Below are 17,997 nucleotides of genomic sequence, written 5' to 3'. Positions count from 1 at the left end.
CACCATTCTTTGCTAGGTGCCTGTGAGCAGCTTGTCCTCAGAAGAGCACTGCCCTGGTGCCAAAGTTAATCCGTACTCCTCTCTTCTCCTCTCTCCTCTCGTCTCCTCTCCTCAGACCACCTCCCTTCTCAGTCTCCAGAGAACAGAGGCCCATAGCCACGGAGCCTTTTCCCTTCCCTGCCCCTCCTAAAACCGTCCTCACCAGCATGCTATCTGTCCTCTCTCCCTCCTCTCAGATGAGGTGTGTATTCCCTTTCCTGAATGCCGGCGTGCCCTCTCTGCTCCCTAAGCTCCGGATCTCTGCAAGGAACTTCTTTTGATCTTTCCACAAGCTCCTTCCCTTCGGTCACAATGATGCTCAACTCTGCCCTGGTCCCACTGACAGACGTTTCTTGCGGCCCGCTGGCTGAGCACAGGGTCCTTGTTGGGGCTCACTTGACTAGCTGCTGTCATCACACTCCCCTGAGCCCCCACGAAGGACTTGAGCCCTGATTCTTAAGTAACTGATCAATGGCCCTTGCTAACCACACAACCCACAGTCCTCAGTGTACATACTTCTACCTTTCGCCTGCCCAGCACCCGTGCGCCGCTTGGAAGGGCCACGGGCGTGAGTGCTCATGACCACAGAGCCCTGGGCCTTGGCTGGGGAGGACAATCACCTTTCTTCTGAAGCAGGTCGATAGAAATGGCTTCCGAGTTACCGTCTGGGGACAGACAAAACTCAGCTGGCGGTTTCTCGGTCAAAGAGAAGGGGTCTTGGAAGTCAGGGCAGGTCAGTGGCAACGGCTTCACTACCTGACCTGGAAAGGAGAAAACATGTCCATCTCTTTTCCCAAGTTCCAACCGGTTCTGTGCCATATCCTCCCAGACCCCTGTTCCTCTAGGCATGACCCCATTCTCGAGCCTGCCCAGCTGAGGCCCAGCCTGCCCTGGGTGTCCTGGGGCCTAGCCCACACACCATTCAGCCGGCAGTGCAGATGGCCAGCACCACTGAGGGCACCAGGGAACTCAAAGATGGGGTTTCTTCGGGCCAGCTGAGCCTCCTGTGGCCTTCGGTCTAGGCTCCCTGCCAGACCAGGTGGCCCCAGCGGGTTCTTCCTTCGGTACTCCCGCCATTTGAGCGCTTGAGGGGACAGGTGGTTGGCTAGAAGCAGGGCAGATTAGCAGAAGAGACAGGCGCGCAAGAGTTAGCAGGAGACAGACAGCATGTCACAGCCACCCTGCAGGCCCACACTGAACACCAGAGTGGCGGGGGATAGTACCCACAGATGCAGGGGGCGCAGATGCCAACATGTTGACCTCTGACCCCAGGCTAGAGTATAAGAAACCATTCAAAGGAGAGGTAGGAGTGGGTGCTCAAGGCGAGGGGTAGGGGCTGAAAAGCTCATACCATTACTGGGCCTGGAAGCCATGCCACTCTCACCACCTCCCCGGGCCAGGCTCTCGGCTCGGTTGAGGCCGGATCTCCAGGCGCCCAGAGGTGGCAAGCTTCCCGCTCCATGGAGCCGGTACTCAGCCAAGGGCAGTGTCTTCGGCTCCTCCTTCAGAGACTGCTTGGAGGCGCTGGGCTGGGCAGCAGGAGAGCATGAGTGGCTCCATAGGTGTGGGCTGCCGGAGGCTGTGGCCTCCTTGGGGGGAGGGGAGCATGAAGTGGAGGCAGAAGAGTCAGTGCTGGGCCCAAAGGGGCCGGCACTCCGGATGGGGGAGTAGCTGCCCAGGGGTGACGGCCGAGAGGTCTCAGGCTCAGGCCCAGCTTTCTTGGCCCCTTTGGCAGCGGTTCGGGAAGTAGATGTCAGAGGTTCCCCAGAGGGGGCAGGGCCTGGGGCATGAGCAGGGGCGGCAACCAGCAGGGTGGGCTGCTGGGTCCGGCTGCAGCCGGAGAGGCTGTAGAGCTGGGACAGGCTGTGCAGGGCCCGGGCCTTGCTCAGCTGCTTGGGGAAGTGGTGCTGGAAGACGAAGGGCTGGATGGGCAGCGTGGTGGGTCTCTGCTCCTTGCTGTAGCGCAGGACCGGCCGGCTGTCAGCACCACCCCCTGTGACAACAGGGACAAGAAGGGGTCAGGCAGACAGGCACGGAAGGAAGGGAAAAGGCAGACACAGGAAGTGATGCCCGTCCACTGAGGAAAGAGGATCAGGACTTCCGTAGGACAGACAGCTAAACACACACACACACACACACACACGCACGCACGCACGACTGGATGGGGGAAGGAGGACCATCCCAGAATATGAAGCGTGACACCACTTCAGCCCTCTCTTATAACACTTTCCCGACAGCTTTATCTAACTACACTTGCTGGGCTTTAGCCCTTCATCCCGTCCTTGGCTTCCCAGGCAGGTGTAACCTGGAGGCAGTTCTTAGAGCTCACACTACACTGTGCGCAGCCCAGCCTGCCACAGAGACGGATTCCCGTTCCATGCCGAGATCCAGACCCTCCCACTGCATCCTTAGCTTTTAGGCTTCTGCTTTTACTTAAATTTGCACGGCCTTTCAGTTTTCCTTTTGATGTAAAGCCCCCGGCCTTGCATTCAGGTCAAAATCAGAATCACTGGTTCCTGTGAGACCTAAGGACTTGGGGTCAGAGGCACGCCGAGAGCTCTCTACTCCACCAGCACATTTCCATCCTTCACCAAGCCACCACTACTGCAAGCTTTCCTCAACTTCTCCCCTCCCTGCTGATCCGGTCATGATTCTGGCCCCTGCTCCCTGTGCACAGAGATGTGTTCCCCAAGACTGGCCCTCTCCTGTTCTCTCAGCTGCTCTTCAGAACACCAACCCTCAAACTAAGGGGCTCAGAACTCCAGGGCACTGCCTGGGGACTGGCTCAGTCAACGCACTGTGCTGCTAAGAAAGCCGAGTAAATATCCGAGTGAACAGGAGGTGGCGCCATACGCACTCACATGGCCGAAGCCCCTGGGCGTGGCACCATTGGCCGAACCACTGCTTGGCGAAGCAGCCACCAGTATCCTTGCTTCTCCCATCAATTTAAAATTCAGTGAGATTTACTAGTTTGTCTAAGGTCACACTACCCAGAGTTTGGAGTCTGAAGCTTGCCTAACCGAGGGCTTAACTTTGAGGCCAGTGCTCTGGCTATACCCGACCCGACCCCACCCCATCCATGAAATGGTACCAGACCAGGGTTCCCTAGTGATCCTTTTCTAACTATACAGCCTGTGTGCGACCTTTTCACCACGCCATTCTCCCTGGCTCTATGTGCTCCAGCTAGACATCCAGCTCTCAGGTCAAAGGCCACATCCTCAGGAAGACCTCCTCTGAGCACCCTGTCCCAATGGTGTCCACCCAATTGCTCCGGCAAACCCTCACTCATAACGCAGTTTTCTCGTCTGTTCTTTTTGTAACCATTCTAGATCACCTTACATTTTCATGGGGTCACGGTCTGTTTGTCCTCATGAGAGGACGGCAGGCTGGGAATAGAGGCTACCACACAGCAGGCACTAAAACGCATGCTTGTTGAGTTCCCACTGTCACCCCCGGTTCGAGCTGCTCTCACTGCACCCAGAACCTGTTAGCTTCCTAAAATACCAGTTTTATCTGGTTCCCAGTTGTCCCTACTTTCTTCAGAATAAAGTCTAAGCTGTGTGGCTAGAAGTGCCCACACCAGCCACTTAGGCTGTTCCCCTCTCTCCCTACCCCATCCAGATCTTTCAGCATATTGCTTTTCCTACTGTGAATGCCCTCTTCCTGTCCGCTTCCTTCAATGCCAGTCACCCAATATGGTCCAGATGATTGGGCTCTGGGTTAGGCCCTCCCAACTACAGCTGTATTTTACCTGCTATGTAAAATGTCTATTTTCGACTATCTATCCCTACTCTTTTAAAAATCGTCCTGCGAGGGTGGGGTGGGTGGGGTGGATCAGGGAAGAGGGGAGGGCTACTGTGGGAATGGATCCTGGTTTTTCCCCCAGAGAATGCATAGACAATAAGGTCTGTCGCTTCGATGGCCCTTAAGACAGGAGACTACATTTGTCTGCTCTAGCTGGAATAGTTCTCAGCCTCTGCTTCCTTCTTAAGATAGTGCCCAGAAAAAGAAAAAAACAAAACAAAAACGGATACTTGTAGTCCAGGTGAGCACTAACGGGTCCAGAGAAACGGAGGGCTACCAACGACTCCCTTCCGACTGGAAAAAGCCCTATCGAATTGCTGACTCTTTCTGAGCTTGCAATCAACTCAAGAGTCCAAATCAGCTCAAGTGCATAGCCAGCTTTCCACTGGCCCCTAGCTTGATCAGTTTTGTCCCTTCCAGATTTGATAAGGTCAGTTTTAATCTTTACTCCGCCATCCAGGATCTCAAAGCACCTTCTCAGCTTCTCACAACCATTCCCAGGCTGGACGAAGCTGCCTTCTTTCTTTATTCAATTTTGATGGAAATAAAAAACAAAACATTGTACACAAACAAGAGAAGAACCTCGTGATAGGTCACTCGAGACAGTAGATTCAATATGTAAAGTCAAACTTGACAGAGAAAACCTGTAAGGCTTCTCCCACCTGCCCTGCTCCATTCTATTCTTGCCCCCAGAGTCACAGTCACAGCACCCCTGTTTCTAGATATCCCGTCAACACTGCAGTCCAAGGCAGTTGAGGGCCCTGACCAATCCCTGATATTTCAAATCCAACCTCTGCTATTGAGATCCTTCGGAAGACCCTCTGGGCAGCTCCCTCAGTATGCTTAGGACTGGGAAATCTTCTAATGAGCTGTCATTCCCCATAGCTGGGATAATACCATCTATGGAGTCTTTTAAAACCCCTTTCCTTTGAGAGGCCAACAGTCTCGGCTTAAAATAGCAAATAACTTTTGGGAAAATTGGCTGCCCTTGCTTCTGCCCTCACGACACCTAGACACCCCTTTCCGATGTTGCCTGCAATCTTTTTCTCGGTTGACTTCTCTTCAGAATTTATTTAGTTAAATATATATATTTATTTAAAGACTCTTTAATTGCTGTGACATCATGCTCCCCTTGCTCTTTCCTTTTCTGGCAGATTCTCAGTTTCCTCACTGGCCCCCCTTAAGTGACAATATCCCCAGGGCCCTGTCCTTGGTCCTTCTACAATCCCACACGCTCCCGGATGCTTTCCCCACTCACATGGCTTCAACTACCACTTTGATTCAAAGAACTCTCAGATCTGCGTTGCAGTCTGACTGCCAGGGAGACGCCCCTTATCATCCACCCAACTGGTCTTTCTAAAATGCAGAGCCAAGCATGCCACGAAGCTGTCGTGAACACACAACAGCAACACGCCCCTTCCCCCACTGGGACACGCCCATGCGTCTGCCCCACCCCACTGTGGCTATGCCAGCTTCTTTCCTGGCCGTGCTATTCTGGGTTTATGCCTCTGTGTCTATGCTATGAACCTCGAGCGCTCTTCTCCCAAGTCTCCACAAGGTCTGTTCCTAGTTCCCCTTCCAGGCTGTACTTAGAGCTACACTGTGTGAGCTTCCAGTTGAACTTAGATATCCCAGCCCCAGTACCAATCGTGTTCTACCCACCACGGCCTCCACAGCATCTTTAGTCTGTTTTCACCTTGTGAGCAGAGACTGTCCCTCTCATCTCTCAATCACCAGGACTGACCTAGCATGGGGCCTGGTTTTGAGTAGACTTCAAATGGTTTACATATGAATGCAATAAGTGGAGAGCAGGCCTACAGAGGTGGCTTGGAGCTTAAAAACTTGGAACCACATCTGGGGCTCTTGGGAGAGTGTCTGCAAGCACTGGTCCAGGAAGGAACCTCCCAGACCCCGACATGGTCGGCCTGTTGGACATAACCCTTGTCTCTCCCTGAAGCACTGCAAATTCCCACCCGTCCCAAACTCAACTGATGCCTGGTCTCTAGTCTGATCCATGTCCACCTTTGCCTATCACTGCGATCCAGTCGTCCAGGCCTACGATCACAATCTTCTGGGCAATTCCCCTCCCGATACACCCGTGTGTGGGTCCCGAGTTCTAGCTCCTCAGCGTATTCTTTTATCCGCTATCCTCTTCCCCCACGTTAGCGGTAAGACACACATGCAGACTGGCAAGATGCTAGCTCTAGACTGAGGAGTCTGTAGTGGTGGCTGGGACCTATCACAGAGAGGGGCTGTACATAGCTGCTGCTCCTCAGTCCCTTGGTTTCTTACCGTCAGCTCTAGCTCTCGCATCCCTCTGGGTATGGCTGTTGGCTGGGGTCCCAGGAAGAGCAGGCCCTGGATCCATCAGCTGAGCCAGAGGGCCTTGCCCTGCAGCTCTCCGGCCAGCAGGTGGCATCTCGCTGGACTGGGGCCCCTGGCAGACCTGGGTGGACCAGGGGTCTAGGCCAACAAGGTCCATGGTTGGCCCCAGGGGCATGGGTGGCAGGCTATGGCTACAGTGAGTGCCCTCATCTGGCGGGCCCATTCTATCTTGATGGGCTTCTTCAATGGAGGAGAACTCCTGGGAGGAGTCCCCGGTGCTCATCCGAAGTGGGGGAGACCCAGAGCCAGAAGCCTTCTTTCGGCCCTTGGCCAGTTCAGCAAAGGAGGTCACTCTCTTGGGTGGGGAGCTAGGCGCAGCCAGGGCTGCAGGGCCCTCGCTCAGGCGCACTGGGCAGCTCAGCATGCGCTCTAGTGAGCTCAGGCGAGCAGAAGGGCTGCGCTCCAGGCTGCGGTCATAGCTTCGGGAGCGCTGCCGTCCAGTGCTAAGGGTCGGGGGTGACGTATTAGTGTACACTTGTCCCTCCATCACAGGGCGGCCCATGGTAGCTGTCGTTTCTGCTGAGGAGTCCCCGGCTGCTTGCTCTTCTGGCTGGATTTCTGGCTTCTGAAATAGGTAATACTCCGAGGGCTGGCTGGGGCCTGGGTCTGGTCCGGGAGCTGGCGCAGGGCTAATCTCCGTGTGCTCTTCTGAGCAGCTGGTGACGGAGGAGCCAGCGGGGCTTGGAGATGACTGGGAGGGCAGGTCACAGGTGACAAGTTTATAGTAATGCTGGGTGGCCGCCACAAGACGGGCCTGGCTCCGAAAGCAGGCTGTGAGGTCAGCCACGGCTGGGCAGGGCTCACAGTGTGGGCGGTAGGAGTTGCAGTTGGCATCGAGCTCAGGAGACGAGGCATTCGGACAGCCGTAGCCCCCTTCCCTTTCTCCGCTGTCAGGGTGGTGGGACTCACAGGACATCTTAGACTCGGTAGGAGAGGGCTGGAGGTCCAGGTAGAAGGCTCCGGGGTCTGAGTGGCTACCGAAGGAAGCGTCGCTGCCTGAGTGTGGGGCAGAGTTGAGGTTGGCCCGGGCGTGGCCGTGCATCTTGTTGTAGAGGGTGCTGAAGGTGACCAGCACGCCGTCGGAGCTGTTGCAGGAGGAGTCACTGACGTAGCCCATGGACTGGTCAGCCGCCTCTGACTGGCTGGATGTGCTGCTGCAGCGGCAGTGTGGAGGCCCTGAGCCTGAGCATCCCGGGTTCCTTGGGGAGTCGTCTGAACTGAGCTTCCACTCCTGGTCAAAGGAAAAGCCAGAGGTATCGCTGGCTCCGCCCCCACTGCCACTCCCGCCAGGCCCCCCACACTCATCCAGCTCCATGGTTTCCACTTCCAGCTCTGGCCGGCAGCAGTGGCCAGCACTACAGCGCCGGGTCATCACGGGCTCTTGTTCCTGCCCCTCCACCACGCCAGCTCGACTGCGCGCTGCTCCCCACGCTTTGCCCACGCCAGGGCCGGGCGGGGGTAGCTGGAAAGAGGACAGAGGGAAGGTGGACTGGCCAGCTCCATGGAGGTGGAAGGACTGCTGGGTGGCACTGTCCCCGATGCTGCCATCATGCAGGTCACCAAGTCCTGGCTCACCCACACCCTCCTGCAGCAAGAAGGGATTATGCCGCTTAGGGGCCCCAGCGCCTCGTCCATCACGACCCCTGCTCTTGGTGCCCCCTGCCGGCCACACTGATCCCCCTGGAGCAGCGTGCAGGCTGTTGTACAGCAGGGAGTCGGCCTGTCCTAGGTCTTGATCAGGCTGGGTGATGCCCAGCTCGGATGCACAGAAGGGATTGGGTCTTGTGCTCCCACCACTTCCGCTCGCCCCAACACAGCACTGCCTGTCTGGGACTTGACAGTGCACCAACGGGATGTGGTGGACGATGAGCGTCTCTCCAGTCAGCTTTGGGGGACTATCCATTCTGGAAAGTTCGAACAAGGGCATCAACAGCACCAGATACTGCCCCCGGAGCCCAGTGGGGCAAAACACATTTCATCAGGAGAGCTTGGCACCTGGAGAAAGAGGGAAAGAAAGGGAGCCTAATGTCACCTCCCTGGAAGTCAGGGACACGCCTTTCAGCATGTCATTTTCAGATGGCCAAGAGACCAGGAGGAGAAGCTGATTGGTCTGGGAGGAGCTCTGATAACTGGGTTCTTTCTCTAGGGCAGGGCTGAGCCCACCACAGCGCTGTTCTGCACAGGGCCAGCTTTTCATCTCCCCTTAGTTTTAAGCCCACCACTCCTGGGTGACTAAAACCCAGGGTCCTTTAAATAGCACGCATAGGAGGGTCTGAGCACCTGGGGGCCAGCACCTTTCCCTTCCCTTTCCAGGTCTCTGTCCTTATCTGTAAGCAACCACCAGCCTGAGCATAAGGAAATGATGAAAAGTGAAGCAGCTCGGTCGTCTCCAAGAGCACAGACACTGAGGGGACAGGGAGAGAGGTTCCAGACACAGCACTAGCATGTGGCTCTAGATGGGGGTGGGGGTTGTTGAGCAGGCTATTTTGTCCTCAAAGCAAGAGGTTATGATTTCCCAAGAAAAATATTAAAAAAGATATTCTATCACCTGACCAATTGAGTAGACCCCTTTCTCCTCTGAGTGCCAGACTCCTTGTCCCTCTCGGATTGCCCGTGGGCTAGGTGTCTTTACTACTTCCAATGCTGCGCTAGAACATCTTGAATGGAGAGAGCGAGAGAGCGAGCTGGGCATTAGGGTGACTGGTGCTAACCTTTCCCTCCTCGAAGAGTGTGGGTGCTGCTTTTCTTTCTTCTGGAGTCCTCTACCACAATTCCACATAACGCCTGCACAACTTGAGAGGCGGACTAGTCTTATTACCTGGTGCTCATGGTTAGGTGTCAGGGTAGATTCTGACTCAAAGCCATCCTACGCACCACAGAAGAAACCACTGCCTGGTCCCGAGGCTCCCCACCACTGGTCTGTTGGAGCCCATTGTTGCCGCCACTGTCAATCCATCTCCCTGAGGCTCTGCCTCTACTTTACCCAACCCGATGTCCTATTCCAGGGCTGGCTCCTCCAGATAACAGATCTCCCAAGATAGCTAAAATCTGCCCAGTTCTAGCCTCCATCTGGGCTCGGCAAGCTGTGGCCCTTGAGTCACACATAACCCTTCTTGGTAAGTGACTCTGAAGTCAAATGGAAAATGCTTAAATGCTTGAAGATAAACAAGCGGCCATCTAGCTGAGAAGCATCAAAGTCCACATGGAAGAAGTACACCAGCTTGGCTGACCACGAGGTGTAGAAGGGACCAGTTATCAGACATCAAAGAACTAAAAAATCACATCAGTGGGTGCCCACCTTGCTGATATGATCAATGAAGACCAACGTGTGCATAAGTAAATGTGATGAAGAAAGCTAATGGTGCCCGGCTATCAAAAAACATAGCAACTGAAAAAAAATATATAGCATCCGGGGTCTTAAAGGCTTGAAGATAAACAAGCAGCCATCTAGCTCAGAAGCAACAAAGCCCACATGAAAGAAACAAAGCCTGTGTGACCACAAGCTGTTGAAGGAATCAGGTATCAAGCATCAAGGAACAAAAAATCATATCATTGAAAATGTGGGTGAGTGAAGAGTGGAGACTCAAAGTCCATTGGGAGCCAACTGGACACCCCTTACTGAAGATTTGTGGGGAGGAGATGAACCAGTCAGGGTGCAGGGTAGCAATGATGAAACATATAACTTTCCTCTAGTTTCTTAAATGCTTCCTCCCCCCAACTATCATGATCCCAATTCTACCTAACAAATCTGGCTAGACTAGAGGATGTACATTGGTACAGATAGCAAGTGGAACACAGGGAATCCAGGACAGATGACTCCTTCAGGACCAGTGGTGAGAGTGGCGATGCCTGGAGGGTGGAGAGAATGTGGGATAGAAAGGGGGAACTGATTACAAGAATCTACGTATAGCCTCCTCCCTGGGGGAGGGACAGCAGAGAAGAAGGCAGGGAAACATCAGACAGTGTAATATATTACAACATAATAATAATTTATGAATTATGAAGGGTTCATGAGGTGGGGGTAGTGGGGACAGAGGGGGAAAATGAGCAGCAGATATTAAGGGCTCAAGTAGAAGGCAAATGTTTTGAGAATGATGATCGCAACAAATGTACATATGTTCTTAATACAATGGATGTATGTATGGATTGTGATAAGAATTGTATGAGCCCCCACTAAATTGATCGCATTAAAAAAAAAAGAAAATGCTTAAGGGCTATTTTTTCAGATAATGGTAATTTCATCTGTTTGTAAAAATGTACGATGGGCTTCAAATAATTTTTAAATTGTTGTAAGTACTGACTCTTCTGTCTCAAAAGTTTGCTGGCCCCAGGTCTTGATCCTTCACTATTGGGAGTCTCTAAAATATCTTCCCAGTTTCACCTATTAGGCTCACGAGTTCTCTTGTTCAAGATCTCCTAGCCCTTCAGAGTCATTCTGAGCTTCTCCGTCCTTGGCTTCCAAGCTCAGACCTAAAGTCTTTACTCTAGTAGACTCTCCCATCTAATTTCTCCTAAATAATTGATTTATTTCCCCTTTTACGCTTGTCATTTTCCTTTCACCCACCCTGGGCTTAAACCCCGTTTCTTTTATCTACCATTTAGTTCAGGCTTTCAGACCCAGATTTCTTAAGATTCCACTCATTTAGGATAGAGGCCCACAGCTGGAGTGAAGTATAGAGCTAATGCTTAAAGATATGGACAAAACATAAAAGAAAAATCATTCAACTGGACAATTAAATCTATGCATGAGGACTAAAGTATTAAAATGTAACATTAAATTAAAACTACAAATAGTTCAAATCCCTCTTCCTCTTCTCTTTTGTGAGAAGACGTCTCCTTTGGTAGATTTCTAAGTCTTGGTGTGTTGATTGATTAAAGGGCTTCTCTCCAGAATATGCAATAATACAATCAATTATAAAAAAGAACCCAATTGACAAGTGAACAGAGGGTTTGAAGAGACATTTCTCCCAAGCAGAGATACCAATGTCACCAAGCACATGAAAGAGATGCTCTGTATCATTAGTCACTAGGAAAATGCAGATCAAAATCACAAAGCGATGCTGCTTCACAGCCCCTAGGCTGACTCAAACTGAAAAACCAGATAGCAAGGGAGGCTTTGGAGAAACTGGAACCTCCACATGCGGACACGATTGTAAAGGGGTGCAGTTACTCTGGAAGACAGTCCAGCCGTGCCTGCATGTGTTCGGCAGCGAAATACTATCTGACCCAGCAATTCCACTCCTGGATATACATATCCCAAAGAAATGAAGACATATGTCTATACGTAAACTGCTATAGGAATGTTCATAGCAATATGTACAGAAGCCAAATAGTATAAGCAACCCAAAAGTCGGCCAACTGACAAACGACTGAGCAAAATGTGGCATGTTGATACAATGGAGCATTAGTTAGTAATAAAGCTGTGAGTGCTTACACACGTTACAGCACGAGTGAAACTATTCTAATAAAGAAGCTGGCCACGAAGGGCATTTTTGGGTGTGTTTGATGGATTTTTCCATTTATCTGAAATGTCTAGAACAGGCAAACGCACAGAAACAAAGTAGTGGTTGTCAGGGGACTGAGGGCATTAAGGATGGGGAGTTCTGCTAATGGGTATGAGTTTCAGTTGGGGTAATGGAAATGTTCTGAAATCAGACCATAATGATGGCTGTATAGTAAAGCCTCTGGCCTTGTACACTCTAAAAAGGTAAGTTTATGGTATGTGGACTCTATTTTGGAAAAGCTGTTGATTTTTTTAGACAGGAAGAAAAAAATAACGATTGATTATGGTACAAGGAATGCGGAGGTCAGTAAGAGACCCATGCTCCATCAGTGGAGAGAATTGGCTAGTTCAGAGACAGGTGAGAAAGAGAAAAGACTGGAAGGGTTGTTTTGAAGTGTGGGATTTTGTGGAGAGAGAGACAAGATTTTTAAGCGTTACTACAAGGTACATGAGGTAATTTCCTGTTCCTCCCTTCCCATCACGTCACTTCCTTCACCAAGACTTTGGGCTCAATTCCACACATACAAGGATAGCAGAAAGTAGAAACTTAGGAACGCCCTAAAATTCCAATAATGAGATTATTGTTTGAGTTAGTGTTACAACAATTAGCAGAGTATCATTAAAAATGTTGTGTTCAAATAAATAAAGAACAAAAAAAATGTTGTGTTCATATGATTATTGGCTTGGACGGATGTTCACAAAAGACAGTTCAAGTCGGCGAGCAGGAGCGACAGCATCTTGGGGCAATTTCAGGAGGTGCCATGGGCCCCCCCTTGATCTACCATGGGTCCTATTCTCTCAAAACCCAAACAAAACAAACTCACTGCCGTGGGGTCAATGCCAACTCACAGGGACATGAGAGGCTAGGGGAGAACGGCCCCTGTTGGGTTTCTGAGACCATGACTTTTCATGAGAGTGGAAAGCCTAGTCTTTCTCCAGAGGAGTAGCTGGTGGTTTCGAACTGCTGACCTTGCGGTTCACCACCCACTGTGTAACCATTATGCCGCCAGAACGCTTCCGTTTTCAAATGGCATTCACAAACCTGCACACAGGATTTACGATTCTTCTCTAGGAAACCATGACTGGGATACAAAGGCATCATATGAAAAAGGACTGCGGCAGGGCCCAGAATGCTAGTCAAGGATGAAGTATCAATGGATAAGGAGGGTGAAAGAGCAGCCTGTGGCTGAAGGGCACCCACACTGGACTGTAATGTCATGCGTCAGTTGTCTTACAATGTTACGGTTACGTGTCTGTCCCCCAGACTGGAGCAGTTCCTTGAGGTTGTAAATGAGGATAAAGTCAACTGTCCCTAGAGTCTAGACACAGTCCTTAGAAGACAGCAGGCACTCAGGTACTTGTCCCCCTCTCTTTTACACATTAAGGAAAAAAACAGAGTCACCTTTTTATGCCTGAGTAGTAGGAGTTCTTTACATCTTCTGGATACAAGTCCTTTGTCAGATACATGCACATATCTCCTAGTCTGTAGTTTGCCTGTTAATTTTCTTAAAAGCATTTTTAGGGATAGAGGCTTTATATTTTGAAGAAGCCCAACTTTTTTTTTTTTTTTATTACTGACAAAGCTTTCTGTGGAGAGCAAATGCTTTGAAATTGATGAGGGCAAAGAATTTACAGATGTGCTTTACACAATTGATCTATGTATGGATTGTGATAAGAGTTGTATGAGCCCCTAATAAAATGTTTTAAAAAAGTTTTTGAAGCTGTATTGACATGTAATTCACTATCATAAATTCAACAGTTTAAACAAGAGTTGTACCATTTTGTCTTGGCAGATAAATCAGTCTTGGGTTTATCCTAAGAGCACCTAGAAGATTTCCCGAGCTTTCTAATAAAAGCTTTTACTGTCAGCTGGTGTTGAATCCTATTTTAAGTTAAAGCTCTTTTCACAGTTTGATTTCACCTCATTTAATATTTTTGAATCTCGGAGATGGTCTTATTCTGACCTGATTTCCACATGCCCGAGAGAGCTGCCCACCAACAGCTCTGTCACAGACAAGTCCAGTCCCAGTCACGAGGGGGGCTCTGAGGAATCTCACAACATTTGTCTCCATGTCCTGCTCCTGGCATTTCATTATGTTTTTAAAACTGTTCATTCACTGCGATTTAGGTGAAGGTTTGATGGACGAGCATCAGTCTTACATTGAACCATTGATACACACTCTGTGTCAATCACCCAGGCCAGTCCCTTCACCCTTCCACGGCTTCTCTCACTTCTTCCCAGGGTGGCCTCTTTCCATGCCCCTTTCCTAACCCTCTTCTCTTGGGTAAATGCCACCCTTTTGATCTTAAATGGCTGATGATTTTCACACAGGGATGAGTTCAGTTCCAGACCTAAAGGGTGACAGCCCTCTCGATCTGACCAATAAGCCTGCTTGGTCTCTCTCACGATTTGGAGTTACGGCCCACATCTTCTCCCACTTGCTCCAGGGCCTTCCGGAGACTTTCCAGAGCAGCTGGTGGTGGCAGTCAGGCACCACCTAGCTCTTCTGGTCTCAGGGTGTGGAGACGATGTCTCCACCAGACTGACTGTTTCCATGACACCTTCATAGTTTTTTTTTATGATATGCATGTTTAATCAGGTTATGTACAGATATGTGCACATACTATACTATTTGAACAAAGCTGTCGATAAAATTTACTTTTTAATAAAAACATCTAATGTCAACTGTTTTTTTTTAAAATTTATTTTAACAATTTATTGGGGCTCATACAAACCTTCATAGTTTTTACAGAATACATTTTGGTCTGTAATCTCACTGATCCTCACAGCAACTAACCAAAGCAGGCGGAGCCATCTCAATGTTTAAGAACTAAGAAAATTGGCACTAAAAAAGAGCAAGTGATTTGATGATCACTCAATGACTAATGGACAATTAAGATGGAATTCAGAACGTTTAATTTTTGACCATTTTAGGGGGGACCAGTGAACAATCTGGTGAGAGCAGATTGCATATATGACTTGACTTTACACACCAAAGAACATTTAGGGAAAGTATAAGTCAAAGAGACCTCTTCCTGGGGGTGGCTATGGCCCATCCAAAAATCCCATCGTGATGAAGTCAATTCAGACTTAGAGGGTTTCCAAATCCCAATCTCTATGGAAGCAGACAACCTCATTGTTTCTTCTTCAGAACAGCTGGTGAGCTTGAATCTGCAACCCTGCAGTAGCAGCCCAATGCCTAGTCCATACCATCACAGGGCCAAAGAGCTTGAATAAAGGGTGATAAGAAGTCAGGTGAAAGAGCTTACTCCAGACTCTCTCAAGATGAAATGGAGAAACAGGGCAGGGGAACATGAGGTGGAAACTGGGGGGTCCAGAAGAAGAAAGTTTCCTCAGCAAGTGAGTCCTCTCGCTGTGCCTAATGGAGAGGCTGAGGCTCAGCCAGTAAGAAGTTAGGAATGCTAGCACTCCAGACACGCAAACACGTTGTTCAAGAGTCCCTTTTCTGGCCAGAGTCATACGAATGCCAATCATGAACGACCATTCATGGAGTACTGACATACCAGAGGAGGAGCCCTGGTGGGGCTGGCTGGGCTGGACTGCAAACTTTAGGTTGGTGGTTCAAACTCACCAGCTCTTCTCAGGGAGAAAGGTAAGGTTATCTGCTCCTATAAAGATCTGTAGCCCGGAAACCCTATACAGAGTAACCGTGGGTTAGAGTCAGCTGATGGCAGTCGGGTTTAGATGTCAGATGATTTACATCTATCCACTGCCCTCTAGTGGTTCTGATTCAGTCACCCTATGAGGACAGAATAGGGCTGCCCCACAGGGTTTCCAAGGCTATGAAGTGACTTCAAAGTCTTTCTCAGGTCAAATGGCTGGTGGGTTTGAACTGCTGACCTTTTGATTAGCAGCTGAGCGCTTAATCACTGAGCCACCAGGGCTCCTCTGCACCTCCAGAGCTCCGAGATGTATCTATACCAGTAGTTCTCAACCTTCCTAATGCTGCAACCCTTTCATACAGTTCCCATGTTGTGGTGACCCCCCCCCAACCATAAAATTATTTTCGTTGCTACTTCGTCACTGTCATTTTGCTGCTATGATGAATCAGGTGACCCCTGTGAAAAGGTTGTTTGACACCCTCCAAAGGGGTCACGACCCACAGGTTGAGAACCACACTGATCTATACTGTTCCTAATTCCACTATACGCCTTTAGAGTGGACACAATCATCCCATTTTAACAGATAAGAAAACCAACTTGGAGGATCGAAGTAGTTTGCCCATCATTACACAGCTGAGATGGGATTCAAAACCAAATCTGCCCAACTTCAGTTCTTTTTTTCACTGCGAAAGGTAAACAGTCAGGGCCACGCCCCTTTCCTGAAGTCCCCTCCAGAGCAGCTGCTACCTACCTTTCCTGCTTTAGGCCCCAGGCTCCCGTTCCTGCCCCAGCCACCCCCAAACCCTTTTCCTGCTCTATTGCCCTTTCCTACACGTTTCTGGGAACTAGCACAACTTCCCAGCATACCAGTGCTCCTCAACCATCTAGCTGCACAATAAGGAAGCACTGCGTCTTGTTGGCATCTGTTTCTGAATCTTGCATCAAGGTGTTCGGTGGAAATGGGAAATGAAGGAACTCTGTCCCTGCTTGGCAGTAGTGTAACTGCGCAGAAAAAACCATGCTAACCTCAAGAAGAAAGGTTTCCCCAGTGTTTGGTCAACAACGTCTTTCTGCCAGCCATAGAGCTCCTCCCTTTACTGGCCACTCACACAGAAATCTGACCTTGACCTGAGGCCCTGATAAGGAGCATCAATAGCACTGATAAGCTTTTTCCTGTCTCAGTCCTCCCTCCTGTGCCCTACTGGCTGTGGTGATGTGTTGGGCTGTTAGCCACAAGGTAAGCCGTTCAAACCCACCAGGCACTCCTTGAGAGAAAGACGTGGCTTTTTACTCCCATAAAGAGTCACGGGCCCAGAAACCCACAGATGCAGTTCTACTCTGTGCTCTAGGGTCACTTTGAGCCAGAATTGACTTGATGGCAGTGAGTGGAGAATCTTCTTTCCAGACAGGACACAAGGTAAGAGGGCAGTAAGAAGAATGCAGGAATCTTAGCTTAAGATTGGATTTCTTTCTGCCGGAAATCTAAGTCTGTGTAAGGAGACTAATAATATCAGGTCAAGGATCCTAGGCATTACAATACCTGTCCCCACTCCGATATACCTTGGTACCTCTTGATCAACATTTCTTTTTACGCATTTCTTCCTGGGTCCCATCTCACCATAAGATATGGTCCATTTGTCTGTGTGTGTGTGTGTATGGGTTTGATGTTTCTCAGCCCCTCCCCATGACAGCTGCGTGCCCCCCTGCAAGTCCTTCATAGACTCAAAGCTGCGGTAGGAGTGGCCCCTGACATTACGCCTTTGTCTCTCCATCTGACCCCTCCTCCGTGCTGACCCCCACCCTAGGGCAGCAGCGTCATTAGCGATGCCCAGCAGGGATCTTGGAAGCAAAACAAAAAGGAGGGTTGGGGAGGGAGGAAGGAAGGAAGGAAGGGAGGGACCTTCAGCTTCTAGACAAAATCGCCGTATGCCTACACCTCTGCACCACAGCCCAGTGTGCGCAAGGACGCGCACGCCTCCTGTCCCGGTTTCGGTGTCTGACAAAGCCAGTCATCACACGCCGGGGCCCAAATGTGCTGACCGCTGGCGCGGCCCGGCCCCTCCCCTCCCTCCCCCTGCGCTGCCCAGCCTACCTCTGCAAGGAGCCCCGAGTGCACCGGCGGCGGCGGGCCCTCTGCACTCGCCGGGCTCTACCGTGACAGTTCCCGTAGAGGCGCTGTTCCACGGGACCACACGGGGACCTGGGCCGCTTTGCTCCGCTGGATGTCTGCTAATACAATGGCATCGCCGCTAATGCAGGGAGGCTGCGCAATGCCAGCCCAGTAGCCTGGCTGCTGCCGCTCCGCTGCCGCGGGTGCTGCGGTGACGTTGCTGCTAAGGGAAGGGGGAAGGGCAGGAGCGGGCATGCCCACTGTACAGCCGCTCAGCCCGCCTCCCTGCCAGTCCCGCGGGCCCCTTAGGCCCGGGAAGGGGGTGGGGTGGGGGTGGGGGAAGAGGAGCAGCCGCCAGGCCGTGCTGTAGACGGAGCTCCAGCTCCTCGCCCAGTCTGGGCAGAGGCTTGGGGCGTCCTTCCTTTCCGAAGCCCCTCCCTACGGACTTCGGCCAGAAACCTCTCCCTCCTCTGCCCACCCTCTCTGAAGGCCTCCTTGTTTGCCCCCTCAACCACCCAGGGGTGGAGCAGCC

The 17,997-nt window shown here is 50.9% G+C and overlaps 1 protein-coding gene across 5 annotated transcripts in view; it reads right to left on the bottom strand.

The window, feature by feature from the left end:
• The window catches only part of RUSC2 (RUN and SH3 domain containing 2), a 66,332-nt gene that overhangs the window by 4,096 nt on the left and 44,239 nt on the right, over positions 1 to 17,997 (bottom strand). For 2 of the 5 annotated variants that reach the window (XM_075560091.1, XM_075560093.1), the window contains exons 2-5: positions 6,136 to 8,223; positions 1,391 to 2,032; positions 959 to 1,144; positions 660 to 800 (exon numbers count right to left, since the gene is read on the bottom strand). In XM_075560091.1, the coding sequence (XP_075416206.1) occupies positions 660 to 800; positions 959 to 1,144; positions 1,391 to 2,032; positions 6,136 to 8,155 (2,989 nt within the window). In that variant the 5' untranslated portion in view covers positions 8,156 to 8,223. Of the gene's footprint in view, positions 1 to 659; positions 801 to 958; positions 1,145 to 1,390; positions 2,033 to 6,135; positions 8,224 to 17,447; positions 17,852 to 17,997 lie in introns of those variants that run through there. The other 3 variants (XM_075560092.1, XM_075560095.1, XM_075560094.1) reach the window with 3 other exon arrangements.

This window comes from Tenrec ecaudatus, chromosome 10, assembly GCF_050624435.1.
Source record: "Tenrec ecaudatus isolate mTenEca1 chromosome 10, mTenEca1.hap1, whole genome shotgun sequence".
NCBI classification, from domain to species: Eukaryota; Metazoa; Chordata; class Mammalia; order Afrosoricida; family Tenrecidae; genus Tenrec; species Tenrec ecaudatus.
The sequence above is the reverse complement of the archived record's forward strand: the minus strand, read 5'-3'. Positions and strand labels throughout refer to the sequence as shown.